General features: G+C 49.8%; 1 protein-coding gene across 1 annotated transcript in view; it reads left to right on the top strand.

Moving 5' to 3' along the window:
- The window catches only part of LOC145507134 (uncharacterized), a 27699-nt gene continuing 8231 nt past the window's right edge, over window positions 1–19468 (top strand). Inside the window, exons 1-3 of the mRNA XM_081493038.1 lie at window positions 1–247; window positions 10217–10300; window positions 18188–18308. Coding sequence (XP_081349164.1) covers window positions 135–247; window positions 10217–10300; window positions 18188–18308 — 318 coding nt within the window. The 5' untranslated portion in view covers window positions 1–134. The remainder of the gene's footprint in view (window positions 248–10216; window positions 10301–18187; window positions 18309–19468) is intronic.

Here is a 19468-nt window from a genome sequence, read left to right on the forward strand (position 1 = left end):
GGACCCAAGATGGCCGGGCGCCTGTGTTCCGTTCCTGTCCTCGGCCCGAACCTCATTCATTGCCGTGCTGCTGAGCGGAGCCGCGAGCCATCCCGAGGGCTCCGGGCGTTGTTCCCGCGGGGCCGCAGGCCGCCATGGCGACCCTGGAAAAGCTGATGAAGGCCTTCGCGTCCCTTAAGTCCTTCCAGCAGCAGCAGCCGCCGCCGCCGCTATGCCCGGCCGTGGCCGAGGAGCCGCTGCACCGACCGTGAGTACTGACCCGCCGCAGCTCGGCCCCAGCCCTCCCCGGCCTTCGCCAGCCTCCCGCGGAGGCACGGAGGCGGCCCCGGCCCTCTGCCCTCCCGGCTGCCCAGTTTGGGGAGGAACCGAGCCGAGGCCGCGTCCAGCCCCCACTCTTCTGCTCTGAGGGGAGCAGGGCCGCGCGGGCGCTGGACGCTCCCCGAGGAGCCGGGAATTGGGAGCCCGAGTGATGCGGGGACAGTGGTGACCTCATGCCCGGGGACGTCGGGCTGGAGGGCGGGGGAGCGCGCGCGTTCCAGTGGGGAGCCTCTGGCGGGGCCCCCTTTAAACAGGCTGGGAGTCAGTCGGGCCTGTCTTCCCGTAGCCTCAGGGCTTTTCGTTTAGTTCGGGGGTCGCGGCAGAAGACTGAAGTGTTGGAAAGAGACCGGCTTGTCTCAGTTCAAGGCGGTCTGCAGGCCCCTTAAATGAGCGGTGGTCGCCCCGTAAGTGTGAACTTAGCCCAGATGGTTGTTACTAACACACAAGAAACAATAAAACGGCCTTCAATAGTGGGAAGAGTGGGCTGAAGTTTATTACTTGTCTGCAGTTGGAAATAAATCACATCTTGCTGAGGGAGAGGTTAATCGTCGGGGCGAGTGATGTCCATTTCACGGGCATCGCAGTCACGCTGGCCAGAACCTGGATGGGTGTCTGCGGACAGTCTCCTGTGGCAGACATCCTGGTACTGTTCGGAAGTAGGGGGTCTCGGTTGCTTGTGCTAGGGAACTTTTCGAAACAGAAGAAGAGAGACCATTTGATGTCACCTTCTTACAGAGCCCAAGTACTTTTCCTTGAAGTCTTGGGTGTTCCGCAGAGGTCAGGGCGTGCTCTGCTACAGTTCTGGCCTTTCTTTCATGTGCGGGCGTTTTCTTTCTCATCTGGATTTGTACAAGACGGCATTTAATGAGGACAGTTTTTGGGAAGCCGCCCCTTTAAGAAGTTCACCTTAATGTTAAGATGGATTCATTTTCAGGAATGTTTTCATCTTGGTTTCTGATATGATTCCTTGCTGTGTCCTGAGGTTTAATCAGGAAATGAGTATTTGGGGAGTCATTTTGGCTTATCTGTGAAAATGTAGCAGTAAAGCGCTTTTTCTGCTAAAAGGTGAAAAACTTGTTTGGATACTTTGAGAAAAAAGAATCTTTTTTTAAACAATTTGACGTTTCTCCGCAGCAAATAACTTGTAACCATGACCCATTCCAGACTTAGCATAGTGCTTCTCCGTGGAGGTAGAAGTCAGAGAAGTTCATGCATCTCAGCGTCTCTTGGATCTTGTGTACAAACAGGAAGCACCAGGCAGGCTCTGGGTGGGAAGGAACGTCTTAACTGCCGTCCCTGTCTGTTGTCCAGCACTTGGTCTGTCATCTTTGCATAAACAATACATTGCTGCTGCTACTGCTAAGTCGCTTCAGTCGTGTCCGACTCTGCGACCCCAGAGACGGCCGCCCACCAGGCTCCCCCGTCCCTGGGATTCTCCAGGCAAGAGTACTGCAGTGGGTTGCCATTTCCTTCTCCAGGGGATCTTCTTTCCCCAGAGATGAAACCACAGCTGTTGCTTCTCCTGGGTTAACAGGCGAATTCTTTACCACTAGCGCCACCTAGTCATTATTGTTTGAATTTTAATATAAGATCAGTCACCACTGAAGACCGTCCATCTACCTGAAGAATTTTATGATTTTAGAGCTACCTATTGAGTGCAGAAAAGACTAAAATTTAATCAGGGCAGATGTTTTCCCCCTCAAATCGGTGTGGATTGCTGGGAAGTGACTTTGGATGAGTTAGAAGAGAGTTCTGAACCATGCGCTTTCTTCGTAGCTGACCGTGATGGGACGTGTACTCACTCTTTCTGGCAGTAAAGCTGTGACAGTCAGGGTCACAGAAGGGCCGTCACTGACGTCTTGGTCACACCTGAGGGCTGCAGCTCGGACTCCACAAGCTGCTTGAGCTCAGTCGTGTGGGACTGCTCTTCAGGGTCTCTCTTTTTTTAAGCTTTGCTGTTTCTACTTCTCTTTCCATCTCTTGGTGTTAGAAACTCAAGGTTAACATAATTATCATTTATCTTCCGAAACCTGTTGGAAAGATTGACTGAAGACTTTTGAGTCAGTTTTACTGTGTATTGAACCTACTCCTTTGGTCTTCCCTTGTGGCTCAGCCAGTAGACTGCCTGCAGTGCGGGAGACCTGGGTTTGATCCCTGGGTTGGGCAGATCCCCTGGAGAAGGGAAAGGCTACCCACTCCAGTATTCTGGCCTGGAGAATTCCATGGACTAAGTCCACGGGGTTGCAAAGAGTCAGACACGACTGAGCGACTTTCATTTTCTTTCACTTTCAACCTACTCTTGTACGGCAAGCACTTGCCCACTCCTTTGTTGTCTGGGAAACACCTGTCCAGTGTAGGTGCTGGGCTGAGTGCCCGTGAGAGGCACGCGCTTGTTCTCAGTGAGTCTGTCATCCCTGGAGAGTAACCGTGGGAACCGTTCCTTCCAGAGTGTGGTGCTGGCTCATGGCAGGGCCTGGGGCAGGAGCCCTGAGGGAATAGGGCAGGCTTCCCCAATGGCTCAGCAGTAAAGAATCTGCCTGCAATGCAAGAGAGGGAGATGCAGGTTTGATCCCTGGGTCAGGAAGTTCCCTTGGAGACAGGGGATGGCTGTCCGCTCCAGTATTCTTGTCTGGAAAACCCCGTGGGCAAAGGAACCTGGTGAGCTACAGTCCATGGGGTTGCAAAGAGTCGGACACCACACACACACACACACACACACACAGACACGTATCTTTCACTCTATCCCCACAGGGAGCTCAGAGGAGGAGCTAGACCCAAGCAGACAACACAGGAGTGTGCTTTTATTTTGATGGGTGAAATTGGTATTCGGTCTTTGATTTTTTGCTTGTTTCATAAATTTTGCTCAAATTCTAGCATGGGGCCTCGGGTGCAGCACATGTGAGCCTTAAGGAAATCAGGCAGCAGGTTCAGAAAGTGGTATCATTTTTTGTTACCTGTATTCTTGTGGCCTAGTCCACATACGAGGAGAGAGACACAGTTCTTTTTAAAGCTTATATTTGTATTGATCACTTTTCTGTTGTGACCCTCTTAGGTAGCGAGGTGCACTCAATTTAGTGTTTGTCAGCTTTTTCTGATGGCCATCCCCCCAGGAGTTGTTTTAGACCCTAGGGTAAGAGGCTGCCCACAGAGGGGTCACTGCCTGGAGAGCTGGGAGACCGGGTGTGTGAATGCAGCTCATTTAAGGCCTTTGTGGGTTTTCACTTTGGAAGGGAACCATACAGAAGAGAGTTCGTTTGCCTCCTAACTTGTTGGGAGAGGTCAGTGTTCTTTAATTTTCTTGATGACTTAAGGTCTTCAACTAGGTGAGCTGCTGTAATCGAGACTTTAATGTGGTGGCTCAAAGAAGAGAGCATTTAAACTCTCATAGTACTTTCTGTTCATGATCTGAGCCACAGTCTGCTCCTGGTCTTGTTTTTGCTGACTGTATAGAGCTTCTCCATCTTTGGCTGCAAAGAATATAATCAATCTGATTTCGGTGTTGACCATCCGGTGATGTCCACGTGTAGAGTCTTCTCTTGTGTTGTTGGAATAGGGTGTTTGCTATTACCAGTGTGTTCTCGTGGCAAAACTCGATTAGCCTTTGCCCTGCTTCATTCTGTACTCCAAGGCCAAACTTGCCTGTTACGCCAGGTGTTTCTTGACTTCCTACTTTTGCATTCCAGTCCCCTATAATGAAAAGGACATCTTTTTTGGGTGTTAGTTCTAGAAGGTTTTGTAGGTCTTCATAGAACCGTTCAACTTCAGCTTCTTCGGCATTACTGGTTGGGGCATAGACTTGGATTACCGTGATATTGAATGGTTTGCCTTGGAAACGAACAGAGATCATTCTGTCGTTTTTGAGATTGCATGCAAGTACTGCATTTCGGACTCTTGTTGACCATGATGGCTACTCCATTTCTTCTAAGGGATTCTTGCCCACAGTAGTAGATATAATGGTCATCTGAGTTAAATTCACCCATTCCAGTCCATCTTAGTTGGCTGATTCCTAGAATGTCAACGTTCACTCTTGCCATCTCCTGTTTGACCACTTCCAGTTTGCCTTGATTCATAGACCTAACATTCCAGGTTCCTATGCAATATTGCTCTTTACAGCATCGGACTTTGCATCTATCACCAGTCACATCCACAGTTGGGTATCGTTTTTGCTTTGGCTCCATCCCATCATTCTTTCTGGAGTTATTTCTCCACTGATCTCCATTAGCATATTGGGCACCTACTGACCTGGGGAGTTCATCTTTCAGGGTCCTATCCTTTTGCCTTTTCATACTGTTCATGGGGTTCTCAAGGCAAGAATACTGAAGTGGTTTGCCATGCCCTTCTCCAGTGGACCACAATCTGTCAGACCTCTCCACCATGACCCATCCGTCTTGGGTGGCCCTACACGGCATGGCTTAGTTTCATTGAGATAGACAAGGCTGTGGTCCGTGTGATCAGATTATCTAGTTTTCTGTAGTTTTAGTTTTAGTGTGTCTGCCCTCTGATGCCCTCTCGCAACACTTACCTTTTTATTTGGGTTTCTCTTACCTTGGGCCTTGGGTAATTCCTCTTGCCGCCGCCGGCCCCAGCCCCCAGCCTGGCCTAGCCCCTCTCGCCTGCCGCCCCCGGACCCCCGCCCCCGGCCTAGGCCCTGTCAGCCGCTGCCCCCGGCCCCCGGCCCGGCCTAGCCCCTGTCGGCCGCCGCCCCCAGCTCCCGGCCCCCGGCCCGGCCTAGCCCCTGTCGGCCGCCGCCCCCGGCCCCCCTGCCCCCGGCCCGGCCTAGCCCTGTCGGCCGCCGCCCCCGGCCCCCGGCCCGGCCTAGACTCTGTCGGCCCCCGGCCCGGCCTAGGCCCTGTCAGCCGCCGCCCCTGGCCCCCGGCCCGGCCTAGCCCCTCGCGGCCGCCGCCCCCGGCCCCCGGCCCGGCCTAGCCCCTCTCGGCCGCCGCCCCCGGCCCCCAGGCCCCGGCCCGGCCTAGCCCCTCTCGGCCGCCGCCCCCGGCCCGGCCTGGCCTATCCCCTCTCGGCCGCCGCCCCCGGCCCCCGTCCCCGGCCCCCGGCCCGGCCTAGCCCCTCTCGGCCGCCGCCCCGGGCCCCGGCCCGGCCTAGCCCCTGTCGCCCGCCGCCCCCGGCCCCCGGTCCCCGGCCCGGCCTAGCCCCTGTCGCCCGCCGGCCCCGGCCCCCGGTCCCCGGCCCGGCCTAGCCCCTCTCGGCCGCCGCCCCGGGCCCCGGCCCGGCCTAGCCCCTGTCGCCCGCCGCCCCCGGCCCCCGGTCCCCGGCCTGGCCTAGCCCCTGTCGGCCGCCGCCCCCGGGCCCCGGCCCGGCCTAGCCCCTGTCGCCCGCCGCCCCCGGCCCCCGGTCCCCGGCCCGGCCTAGCCCCTCTCGGCCGCCGCCCCGGGCCCCGGCCCGGCCTAGCCCCTGTCGCCCGCCGCCCCCGGCCCCCGGTCCCCGGCCCGGCCTAGCCCCTGTCGCCCGCCGCTCCCGGCCCCCGGCCCGTCCTAGGCCCTCTCGGCCGCCGCCCCCGGACCCGGGCCCCGGCCCCCGGCCCGGCCTAGCTCCTCTCGGCCACGCTTCTGCGCCGAGCCGTCGCAGCCGCCTCGCTTCTGCGCCGAGCCGTCGCAGCCGTCGCAGCCGTCTTATGGCAGAAAGTGAAGAACGAACTAAAGAGCCTCTTGATGAAGGTGAAGGAGGAGAGTGAAAAAGTTGGCTTAAAGCTCAACGTTCAGAAAACTAAGATCATGGCATCTGGTCCCATCACTCCATGGGAAATAGATGGGGAAACAGTGTCAGACTTTACTTTTTTGGGCTCCAGAATCACTGCTGATGGTGACTGCAGCCATGAAATTAAAAGACGCTTACTCCTTGGAAGGAAGGTTATGGCCGACCTAGATAGCCTGTTTAAAAGCAGAGACATTACTTTGCCAACAAAAGTCCGTCTAGTCAAGGCTATGGTTTTTCCAGTGGTCATGTATGGATGTGAGAGTTGGACGGTGAAGAAAGCTAAGCGCCGCAGAATTGATGCTTTTGAACTGTGGTGTTGGAGAAGACTCTTGAGAGTCCCTTGGACTGCAAGGAGATCCAATCAATCCATCCTAAAAGAGATCAATCCTGGGTGTTCATTGGAAGGTTTGATGTTGAAGCTGAAACTCCAATACTTTGGCCACCTCATGCGAAGGGTTGACTCACTGGAAAAGACCCTAATGCTGGGAAGGATTGGGGGCGGGAGGAGAAGGGGACGACAGAGGATGAGATGGTTGGATGGCATCACCGACTCGATGAACATGGGTTTGGGTAGACTCCGGGAGTTGGTGATGGACAGAGAGGCCTGGCGTGCTGCAATTCATGGGGTCGCAGAGAGTCGGACACGACTGAGCGACTGAACTGAACTGAGTACTTTCTGTTTCAAACTGAGGTCTAATATACACATACATACACACACACACACACACATATATCTATATAGTTGCTGTTGTTCACTCCTTCAGTCATGTCTGACTCATTGCAACCCCATGGACTGCAGCACCCCGGGCTTCCCTGTCCTTCACAATCTGCCAGAGTTTGTTTGCTCAAACTCATGTCCATTGAGTCAGTGGTACAATCCAACCATCTCATCCTCTGTCACCCCCTTCTCCACCTGCCTTCAATCTTTCTCAGCATCAGGGTCTTTTCTTAAGAGTCAGCTCTTCACATCATGTGGCCAAAGTATTGGCGCTTCAGCATCAGTTCAGTTCAGTTGCTCAGTTGTATCCCACTCTTTGCAACCCCATGGACTGCAGCATGCCAGGCCTCCCTGTCCATCACCAACTCGCAGTTTACTCAGACTCATGTCCATTGAGTCGGTGATGCCATCCAAACATCTCAGCCTCTGTTGTCCCCTTCTCCTCCTGCCGTCAGTCTTCCCCAGTCTTTCCTGAGTCTCTCCCATCAGGAAGCTTCCATAAGCCTCTTATCCTTCTCCATCAGAGGGCAGACAGAATGAAAACCACAGTCGCAGAAAACTAACCAGTCTGATCCCATGGACCAGAGCCGTGTCTAACTCAGTGAGCTATGCGTCATGCTGTGTAGGGCCACCCAGGACAGACGGGTCATAGTGGAGAGCTCTGACAAAACGTGGTCCTCTGGAGAAGGGAAGGGCAAACCGCTTCAGTGTTCTTGCCTTGAGAACCCATGAACAGTATGAAAAGGCAGCTTTAGCGTCGGTCCTTCTTCCAGTGAATCTTCAGAGTTGATTTCCTTTAGGATTGACTGGTTGGATCTCCTTGCGGTCCAAGGGACTCTCAAGAGTCTTTTCCAGCACCACAGTTGAGAAGCATCAGTTCTTTGGCGCTCATCCTTCTTCACAGTCCAACTCTCACATCCATACCTGCCTACTGGAAAAACCATAGCCTTGACTAGATAGACCTTTGTCAGGAAAGTAATGTCTCTGCTTTTTAATACGCTGTCTAGGTTTTTCATAGCTTTTCTTCCAAGGAGCAAGCGTCTTTTAATTTCATGGCTGCAGTCACCATCTGCAGTGATTTTGGAGCCCAAGAAAATAAAGTCTGTCACTGTTTCCACTGTTTCCCCATCTATTTGCCATGAAGTGATGGGAGCGGATGCCGTGATCTTAGTTTTTTGAATGTTGAGTTTTAAGCCAGCTTTTCACTCTCCTCTTTAACCTTCATCACGGGGCTCTTGAGTTCCTCTTCACTTTCTGCCGTTAGGTTGGTGTCACCTGCATATCTGAGGTTATTTATATTTTTCCTGGCCGTCTTGATTCCAGTTTGTGCTTCATCCAGCTTGGCATTTCGGATGATGTACTCTGCATAGATGTGAAATAACCAGGGTGACAATATATAGTCTTGACGTACTCCTTTCCCAGTTTTGAATCCAGTTCACTCATCGGTACCTCTTTTAGTGTACTCCTCCCCTGCCAGGCCCCTGTAAATTTCAGACCACTTTACATTCCCTTAAAGGTAAAGACTGTGGCATAAATGGAATCATCCCTGTGTACCTTGAAGCGGATGCATTGAAATTCATCCTTGTGTGTGTCAGTCGTTTGCTTCTTTCACTGCCAAGCAGTATTCCGTTACTCCATGGCAGCTGTTTATCCATCCACTGAGACATTTGGGTTGTTTCCATCCCAGCACTTTTGAAGTGAGTGACTCAGGTGGGCGGGAGGTGAAAGGCCTCTGCCTCCTCCTGCCACTCAGGACCCAGGCTCCTTCCATCCTGTCACCCTGCAGCCTTTTTGTTGTCTTTGTCTGTATGTTCAGAAACTGGGTGTTAGAAGCGTCTGTTCCAGTTGGGGGAAGCTAAAAGGAGGGGGTGGTGCCCTGGGCAAGCCACAGGCAGAAGCTCCGCTCGCTGCTGTGTTCCCGTTTCATCTGTGTGAACAGTCACTTGTGTGTGCCTGGCTGCAGGGAAGCCGGGCTGTGGGACTTGTCAGCAGGAAGCTCGTGTCTGAGAAGGGAAGCACGGTGTTTTGGTGGGTGCCTAGCAGCCCACAGCACAGCTCATCAGCGAGTCTCTTTTAGGAAGGAGACCAGTGGGGGACATGGTCACCTGTCCATGTGGTGAGAGACTTACTGGCTGCTGACTGGGAGCCCCTCTCTGCACACCATGGACTTGGCCTCTCATCCAGGCCTGTCTTTCCTTCTCCCGGGCCCTGACTTTCCGCTCGGGAGACTCTTCCTTGTCCATGTTCTTCCCTGGCCACGTCTGAACTGCTTTTTGAGGGTGTGTCTTTCTTGGTTTGCACAATTGCAAGAGTCTGTTCCTTCACATGTAGTTTTTTGGAGCCTGCAGTTGCTGCTGCTGCTGCTGCTGCTGAGTCGCTTCAGTCGTGTCCGACTCTGTGCGACCCCATAGACGGCAGCCCACCAGGCTCCGCCGTCCCTGGGATTCTCCAGGCAAGAATACTGGAGTGGGTTGCCATTTACTTCTCTAGTGCGTGAAAGTGAAGTCGCTCAGTCGTGTCCGACTCTTAGCGACCCCATGGACTGGAGCCTACCAGGCTCCTCCGTCCATGGGATTTTCCAAGCAAGAGTACTGGAGTGGGGTGCCGTTGCCTTCTCCGGCCTGCAGTTGCATTAGGGCTTAAACGGAGGTGTTGGTCAGTTAGTATTTTAATCTCTTTGGTACTCTTTATAGAATTCCCTCAAAAACGTAGTAGTCTTCTGGTCTCACTGTTTCTAGTTAGTACCGTGTCCTGGTAGCTGTCAGACACTCGGATCCTTTTTTGGATGTAATCATCAAGCCTGATTTCTTTTTCGCTTCCTCTTTGGATCATCCCTGTCTTCTGTATTTCTCCGGTGCCTACTTCAGAGACCTCTGAAGTCATAGGTTTGGGTGAGAAGCAGGCACCTTTTATCTCATCTTCTTGACCAGTCTGTCTCCTTTTTACAATTTTGACTGAAAAGTCTCACTAGGAGGCTTTTGAGAAAGGCTCTGGGCAGGGTACTTGTTTGTAGCCATTCAGAGATCTAGGAGCAATTAACCATTGTGTTAATACATTCTCTCATACTTCATCGTGTGAGGCCTGTGTGGGGCTGACTCGTCAGTCCGTGTGGTTTTGCGAGGGGGCCGCTGTGGAGAGTAGGTGTTATACTATTGCGTTGAATTGAAGCTCCCTCTGTCCACGCGATCCTGGGCCAGCCCTGTTGGCGCTGCAGTTTCTTCTCTCTGCAGCAGAGAAGGCAGGCGTGTTAGTGACGCCCCCTGAGTTTTCTGTGGAGCCCAGTCCTGGAGGGGACCCGGGGTTCGGCCCACCCCACCTCTCTGACCTCAGAGCACCCTGCCCCGGCACGGTTTTACTCCTTGGAGTCAAAGAAGCTGTGTTGAATGAATGAATGAATGAATGCCACGTAGAAATAGATGGAGTGGACAACACTAACTTCCTTTACTCTTTTTTTCCCCCTTTTAGAAAGAAAGAACTCTCAGCCACCAAGAAAGACCGTGTGAATCATTGTCTGACAATACGTGAAAACATAGTGGCACAGTCTCTCAGGTAACTGCACTTTGAACTTTCCAGTGAAAATAGAACACTTCTGTGTTTTCATCGTCGCCCTAGTTGTTTTGAAACCTTGACGGGACCCCTCCCCCTTCTGGCGGTGGATATGGAGGATTTCCAGACACCGTAATGAGTAATGCTTCCTTCTTGTAATCTTACACCGTGTCGGTGTAACCATTTGGATAACTGAACAGCATGTTTGTATTTTCCTTATTGCGGTGTGGGAACAAGAGCCTGCGCAATTACTGGGATCTCGTGGTTGCTTTTCTTCTGCGCTCTGCCCTGTCCGCCCTGTGGGGGTGCTCCCTGCTCATCACAGCTTTGGGATGGTGGGCTCATGGGCGTTAACCGGAGGCCCACCTCCCTGGCTCAGGCTTTCCTGTGGGGTGAGCAGGCAGCACCTTCTTGTATCGCTTTTTTGCTGATTGTCCTCATTCTCCTTGCTTTTTACTGTCTGTCTCTCTTTCTGAGTACTGTTCCTTGTATCTGTGGGTGGTAGTTATTTTAAGCCTGTCTCTAAATGAGTGAGTAGGAAACAGATGTGCTTATGGTTTCTGAACTCCGTTCCTCGGATGGGACGTGTGAAATACTTCTCTTGGAGTAAGTACTTTCTCTTGGAGTAAATCATTCATGTTCTTCTCCTGTTGGGAAGGGCTCTTTGTAATCTATTAGAAAAACCTCTAAGAATAATCACCTTGGTTTTCGTACTGACAGAAATTTGGTGATTCATTTATTTTTCGTGGCACATTGCCACTTGTATTTTATACTTGCCGCTTGTATTTTATGCTTTCAAAGTGATTTCATGTAGACTATTTCATTTTAGTTGAACTCAATGCCATTTTGAAAGACAGTGTATGATTACTGTTTTTATCTAATTTGTAGAAATATCGTGGGAAGAAATGAAGTGACAAGTGAGAATATGTGCTGAAACTAAGAATACAAAAATTCTAAGTTAGCATGCTCTTGTAGACAACAGTACTAAGTAAAAGTAGGGGAGAAGGTTTGCATTCTGTCTCCGCTCCGAATAAGCCAGGCAGCTTCAGACAAGGCCAACTTGTTGGAGTCCCTGTGGCCTCGTCTTTGATGTGTAAACTCAGTGTGCAGAGCTCTTGTGGGAGGAGCGACACCCGTGGGACGCTGTTGAGAGCTGCGTGAAAGTGCTCATGAGCTCCTGAGAGGCAGAAATCCATCCTGTGGTGGCGCACGTTGTCCTGCAAGCCCCCATGACTCTTGTGTGAATGGACGTTAGATGCCTGGCAGAGCCCCGGGGCCTGCTGCTTCCTTAGCACAGCTGTGCTCATCAGACTTCCAGCATCCAGGTCTCAGGAAGGAACACCTCACATCGAAAGCTTATGGACCCAGAAAATAGACCTTTTCCATTCTGAGTGCTTCATGCCTTACGCTTACTTTGTTTCTTGATAATACCCAGTGGACTTGATGGACTGTTGGCTTAGATTCACACCTGTGTGTGGGGGTGTGTGTGTGTGTGTGTGTGTGTGAGTGAGTGTGTGTTCAATTGCTCAGTCACGTTTGACTCTGCAGCCCCATGGACTGCGGCCCACCAGGCTCCTCTTATCCATGTAATTTTTCAGGCAGGAATACTGGAGTAGATGCCATTTCCCTCCTCCAGTGGATCTTCCCCACCCAGGAATTGAACCTGCATCTCTTGTGTCTTCTGCATTCAGGCAGATTCTTGACCACTAGCGCCACCTGGGAAGTACGTTGAGATATGTTAAGACTGGTTTGTGGTTCACTTTGCCATCGTAAATCATGGTAATCGCTGTTAATAGGTTCTCCATTCCTGTGTCTGTTCGGTTTTTATGGAGTAATGCTAATGGTCTTTGCGGTGCTTGTTCTACGTAGGATCAGATGAATGGGATATGTTTTGGAGCCAGAGAGGTTGTCTTTGGTCGCATCAGATCAAAGAACGTGTTTGTTTTAAGATGTTCTCCATACTTTTCAGAAATGTCGAGTTGTAGAGCTGCAGTGGATCTTTTATACACAGGTAATGATTTAGGAAGTCTTCGTGGCTGGCATTTCCTGTGGTCTCTCCTCTAATGTACCTGATCTCTGGTACGTTCTTCAGCTTCTGTCAGGTACTGATCTTATCTCTCGGGGCTTATTTCAGGCAGCTTCTCGAGTCCTTGAGGTGTGTTGTGACTCAGCCTACTTCAGCTCTCAATTTGGTGGTCTGTCCTGCTGCTTCCTACATACGCATGAACATCAGAATCACCCCGAAAATTTGTTAGAAATACAGGAACGAAGATAACCTCACTGCCCTCTTTCCCCAGCACTCTGATGTTTTCTGTCCAGTGGAGGGTGAGGATTCATTTGTAACTCGTTTCCTTTTGGGAGGACCTCAACACCCTCGTCTAAGCAAGTGGACCTGATAAGGTGATTGGGTAAAAATAAGTGTACAGGAATCTATAGATTTCCCATTCCCATATATTAGCTTAAATCTGTTAGAAAATATAATGCTTCAAGATCCAATTCATAGTAGCACCAACATATACTATTTCAAGAAATTGACAAGAGATATGCAGAAACTATGGAAGGACTGTATGGACTTCCCTGAAAGGGACAGATGACTACTTCCTGCTTTTTCAACGTGGGAACAGTTCCTTATCATAAAGTTAAACTTTCTCTAAATTAATCCATAAATTTAAAATGAGCTTGATCAGAATTCTAGTAGAGATATTTTTGAACTTGTTCATCTGCAAGAATAAATACATCAGTTTTAACAAACAAAATCTGAAACCATCAGTAATTGGTGAGACCTGGTGTTCATGACATTAAAATAGCTCTTAGACATTAAAGAAGGTACAGAATAGGAAGTGGGAAAGTGTATGTGTGTATGTGCAGATACGAATTTCCGATAAAGGTAACATCTTGTATTAGTGTGGAAATGATGGATTATTGAACCAGTTGAGTATTTAGGGGAATATTCTTCATATTGCAGGCAAACGTAAATGCCAGATTAATTACCTAAATGTAAGAGAGTGAAGTCATTACTACAAAAAGAACATTTAATCTTAGTCTGTGGAATGCTTAACAATATAAAGGAAGAAAGTGTTTAATCTAGAATATAGTTCAGTATGTCAAAATCTACTTGCAACTGAAACTTAAATGCAACTTGGGGCAAGTGTTGATGGTATATGTATCAAAGGTTTACTAGCTTCTTTAGAGAGAAATTGTAAACCGTTAAGAAAAAGGCTGTCTTTCTAATAGGAAAACAAGCAAAACTATGAATGGGCAGTTTGGAAAAGAAGAAATGTAACTGAGCCAGTAGACGTAATAGCTAACACTTATTTCATGCTTCCTGTGGAGAAATGTTCAGATTTACTAGTAATCACTGGAATGAGACGAAAACAAAAATGAGAACATTTCTTTTTTACCTGTCAACTTTACAGACATTAAGCAATACTCAGGATTTTGTCAGAGATGATGCAACTTTTTTAAAAGGCAACTTGGGGAATTTCACGGTCCAGGGGCTAAGACTTTGTGCTGCCGATGCAGGGGGCCCAGGTTCGATTCCTGGTCAGGGAACTAGATCCCGTGTGCGGCAACTAAGACCCGGCGCAGCCAAATAAATAAATATTTTAAAAAATGAAAGGCAGTTTGGCCTGTTTGATTTGGCCATTTCGCTTCAGGAGTTGATCCTTAGGAAAGTGTCTGGTGATCCTGGTGCAATGCTAGTCATCCCGTTAAAGAATGAAAAATAATCTTGATGACTTACCTACAGGGGAATTGAACTTGATACATTTATGGAAAGGAATATTAGTTAACTTTATTAAAGATGATTTCTAGATCTGTGACTAGGTGATATAATAATATGATAAAGATTAAATTAAAAAATTATGAAGGATTTTTGCTTCTGACTCAGATGGTTAGATAGCATCACCGACTCAACGGACATGAGTTTGAGCAAACTCTGGGAGACAGTGGAGGACAGGGGAGCCTGGCGTGCTGCAGTCCATGGGGTGGCAGAGTCAGACATGACTGAGCGACTGAACAACAAGATAAGTGACAAGGACAGGGTTTGCCTTCCTGCCCAAAGCAGTTGATAATGGATACAATGCATTAAGTGTGGTTTTCAAGGCCTCAGGTATTAGGCATCTCTGGGAAAATGGAAGCTAATGCTATGAGCCTGAGGATTTCCCCAGATGACTGCCTGGAGGGGGTTTCCCAGTGAGGACGGGAGGAGGGAAACCCGGGAGAGCCCATGGTTGCTGGGACAGAGTTGATGGCCTCAGGAGGCAGGGTGGCTGGGACCATGGGGGGAGGATCAGAGAGGGACAAGCTGCACAGAGAGACCTGGAGACCCGCGAGGGCTCTCAGGTCTCAGCTGAGTCTTGCTGCAGACAGTGGCCTGGAGCTGCGGGTAGAGTCACCTGAAGGGGCTGGAGGGAGCAGGTGCTGAAACTCCAAGTGCGGGAAGAGCTCCTCTCACCAGCCAGAGGGGGAACCTCATCCTTCTGGCGCTTTGGGTCAGCTGCTCAGAAGGGTTTGCCTTCACAGCAGGGGTGACTCACTTCAGCCCTAGATGAGATGCTGTTCTGATCCTGCCTGCAGGTGGAGCCCAGGGCGGCCCTAGTCCTTCAGAATAACACAGTTGCATTCCAGGGCAAGCTTCAAGAATGTCGGAATTCAGAAGTGTATAGCGCCCAACAAGATAGAAGGTATAAGGTCTGGCATCTGATGAGAAATGGTCAGGAATGCCAAGAAGCAGGAAAACATGAGCAACGGTGAGAAAAATAACTGAAGCTGACCCAAACAATATTTAACCCAGAAGAAGGCAGGGAAGAGGGCCAATAGAGAGCATATGGACCAAATAGGGAAGTCGCAGTACAGTGGCAGATTCAAACCTACTTTTAGGGACTTTTCTGGTGGTCTGGTGATGAAGAATCCGCCTTCTAGTGCAGGGGACATGGGTTCAATCCCTGGTCAAGAAGCTGGGATCCCACATGTTGCAGGACAGCTGAGCCTGAGTGCCACAGTGAAGAGCCTGGGCGTTGCAGCTGAGACCCGTTGAGGCCAAAAAATAAAAAATAAACCTAGTTATATCAATAATGACATGAAATGCAAAAGATTTTTCAGATCAAATGAGAAGCAAGACCCAGTCTCTGCTGCCTACAAGAAATCCATTTTAAATATAAAGATTCATATAGGTTAACAGGAAGACAATGGAAAGAGGTTCACCATGTTGGCCCTGAACAGATGGAAGCTGATATTACCATCAAGTGGAAGTGAAAGTCACTCAGTTGTGTCTGACTCTTTGTGGCCCCATGGATACAGTCCATGGGATTCTCCAGGCCAGAATATTGGAGTGGGTAGCCTTTCCCTTGTCCAGGGGATCTTCCCAACGCAGGGATCAAACCTAGGTCTCCCACATTGCAGGTGGATTCTTTACCAGCTGAGCCACCAGGGGAGCCCTGTTATCATCGAAGTGGGTCTCTAATCCAAGGCCATGACCTGGAATAGGATCATCATTTCATAACAACAGTAAAGGCATCAGTTCATCAAGTGGGCATGACAGCCCTAAATGTGTATGTACTTAAGTCCAGAGCTTCAGAAACACATGAAGCAAAACCTGATGGAATTGCAAGGAGAAATAGACAACCCCACAGTTACAGGCAGATGTCAGTGGCCTCTCAGAAATTCTTAAAATCTGGATCTAGAAAACTGCAAACACTGTCCCACTGTGTGCTGATCGACATTTACAGAAGCTCCATGCAGGAGAGCAGAAGACTCCTTCCTTTTGAGTGCCCACAGGACACGTGCCAAGGAAGACTGACGGGGCCGTAAGCGGGTCTGTGGACGTAAATCACTGAACGTCACACAAAGCGTGCTCTCCGACCTCAGTGTAGGTGTCTGGGACTCTACTGCTGAAAGGCAGTCTTGAAAAGCCCCCACTATGTGGAAATCAAATAGCACATTTCCACGTGACCCATGGGTCAAAGAGGAAGTCAAAAGGGAAATTTGAAAATATTTTGAACTGAGTGAAAATAAAAAGAAAGGATTAAAAAACTTGTAATATGCTGCTATAGCATTTTAAAGGGGCATTTATAGCATTAAACGTCTATTTTCTAAAAGAAGAAAGGTCTGAGACCTTCAGTAACCTCAGTATACCTTAGAAAACTAAAAAGCAAATGAGACCCAAATTGAGCAGAAGGATGGCCATACTAAAAATAACAAAAGTCAGTAAAATTCAAAACAGAAGTGTATAGAAAAGTCAATAAAACGAAAAGTGTGTTCTTTGAGAATGTCAGTAAGAGGAATAAGACTGATCAGGAAAAAGTGAAGTCACAAGTTTCTAATGTCTGGAAAAGGGAAATGGTGTCAGTGTAGGTTGTACAGATATTAAAAGGATAGCAAGGAAATATGAATTTTATGCCAGTAAATTCAACCACTTAGATGATGGGCACGTTTCTTTTTCGAAAAGCACTGTTTATTCTGTTTGGCGGTGCTGGGTCTTCGTTGCTGCGCACGGGCTTTCTGTAGTTGCAGCCAGCGGGGGCTGCTCTCCGTTGCGATCGGTAGGCCTCTCATTGCAGTGGCTTCTCTCGCTGTGGAGCACAGGCTGTAGGCCCACGGGCTTCAGTGGTTTTGGCTGTCAGGCTCTAGAGCACAGGCTCAACATCTGTGGGGTACGGGTTTAGTTGCTCCGTGGCATGTGAGGTCTTTGTGGACCAGGGATCAAACCCATGTCCCCTGCACTGGCAGACGGATTCCTGTCGGCTGTAGCATCAGGCAAGTGCGATGGACAAGTTTCTTGCAAGACCAACTTCTAAAGCTCTCTCAAGCAGAAATAGATAGCCTGACTAGCCCCGTGTCTCGTTGTTGTTGTGTTTTTGGGGCGTGCTGTGCAGCTCACAGAATGTGTTCCCCCGCCAGGGGTCGAACCTGGGGCCACAGCAGCAAGAGCTCAAGAGTGCTAACCACTAGGCACCAGGGACTCCCCTAAGTCCTCTATCTATTTTATTAAATTAAAATTTAAAAACAGTATTTGATTTCGTTATTGGAGAGCTTCTTAAAAGCATGGTTAGAAGTAGTATGTAAACCTACTTTTTGTCTTTTTTAAAAATTGAGAGAGAATGGGCCCACAACACTGGTGGTTTGCTTCCCTTGTATAATGCACTGCGGCAACCTAGTGTTAGCCAGCACCTCTGTCGTATCATTGTCATTCCTTTTTGTGTGTTGAGAGCACTAAAGAGCTCGTCTCTTAGCAACTTTGAAGTTTAAAATGCAGTATTGCTGACTGCAATCACTAGGCTGTGCTTCCGAGTTCCAGGTTATCTACTAATTACAAGTCAGCCTGCTTTTTCAGCTGTGAATTGTATGGAATCTCTATACACGTATTTCTGTCTCCCCCCCCCTCTCTCTTTTAAAGGTTTATCTAATGACTTGTTTTGGGCTGTGCTGGGTCTTCGCTCCTTCTCGGGCTTCCTCTAGTTGCAGCAGGCGGGGGGTGCTCTGATGGCGGTGTGCGGGCTCAGTATTGTGCCCGGGCTTAGCTGTCCCCACAGCACGTGGGAGCCTGCCAGTCTTCGCAGACCAGGGAGCGAGCCTGTGTCCCACCACTGGACCACCACGGAAGCCCCCAAATAAAATAGTTCTGATGAAAATTTTGTGTCTGAATTCAGATGTGCTGTAAAAGAGGTTGTTCCATAGCACAGTAATTTCTTCATGTTGATTACACGTTGAAGTAATATTTTGGATACATTGGGTTAAATGAAATATATTATTGAGATGAATTTTACCTGTAACGTAAATGTAACGTCCTTTTTCTCTTCCAGAATCCCACACAGGATACCAGAAACCTAACTGCGTTTCATCATCGTGTGTTCTCTGGGCTGTGACAGTCTCTCTTCTCTTTTCATTTAGAAATTCTCCAGAATTCCAGAAACTTCTGGGCATCGCTATGGAACTTTTTCTGCTGTGCAGTGATGACGCGGAGTCAGATGTCAGGATGGTGGCTGACGAATGCCTCAACAAAGTCATAAAAGTAAGAACCCTCTGGATGGTGTTCTCTGAGATACGATCACTGTAGCTAAGGGAAGAAGCCGTGACTTGGTGTTCTTTTGTTTTGAGTAGCCAAGTCCTTTAGGTCGTCTGCACTTTTTTAATCGAATAGTGTGTGGTTTGGAGGGACTCTAGTGTCTGCCAGGGTACTGGCTGTACCTGCCCAGTCAGAGGGAACGGGTTTCCCCTCATGCCTGCGTGGGGCGTAGGTCAGGGATGGGCGCTGGCAGTGACCTCTGGGGGCTCTTGGACCGAGTGTCACTCTGTCGAGAAACCAAGACGCCCCGAGAAGGCAAGGGGACGGGCGGTGGAATCCGCCGTTGATGTCTTCGTCTCCCGAGTCCTGGGTCGGGCAGGACTGTTCACAGGTAAGGACGTGCCTTCTCTGGTAGCTTGGCTGGAGTTCTGGCTGGAGTTGGTGTGACGTGACTGGGGAGATAGGAGTTCCCAGAAAAGGTTGGTGAAGCCAGAGCCACCTGGGTGGGAGGTGAGGTGAGGAGCGCGGGGGACACAGGTCCTCTTTGCTCAGGCTTTCCCAGTGCAGAGTTTGTACCCAAGATCAGTGTAGCTTTAATCCACTTTTCCCTTTTCCTGTTTTCTGCTGCCATTGAAGATGAAGTTCTTTCATAATTGTTACTATCTTGGAAAACTGCCTTTGTTTTTCTCATTCTGCCCTTCTCCTTGTTTGTATCCCCAGCCATCCTGGGGTTTCAGCTGACAGTGTGCTCCTGCCTTCGGATGATGTACAGTCTCAGATGGGGAGCATGTTTGTTCAGAAATGCCTGAACGCATGGTGTAAGTTCTGAGTTCTGGGAGATGTTGGCAGCTCATCATTGCAGTCTGGAGGTGGAGGTGATTTCTGTGTGGGGAGGCAGAGCAGGCTCCCCGGAGGTGGTGGCAGTTAGGTGAACGAGAAGATTTAGGACCTTCTCTTTTTTTGGCTCCCTGTGTGGCATGTGGGATCTGGGTTTCCCCCACCAGGGATCGAACCCGGGCCCCAGTGCAGTGGAAGCAAGGAGTGCTCTAGGGACGTCCCTTAGGACCTTCTTAACGCTTGCAGACTCACAGAGGAGGGGGACTCTACCAGAGAATGGGAGATGTTGAGGATCAGTTCAAGGGGTTTGCACTTTATTTGGTAGAGAA

This window comes from Giraffa tippelskirchi, chromosome 1 (genome assembly GCF_054371585.1).
Source record: "Giraffa tippelskirchi isolate mGirTip1 chromosome 1, T2T-mGirTip1v1.2.pri, whole genome shotgun sequence".
Lineage (NCBI taxonomy): Eukaryota > Metazoa > Chordata > Mammalia > Artiodactyla > Giraffidae > Giraffa > Giraffa tippelskirchi.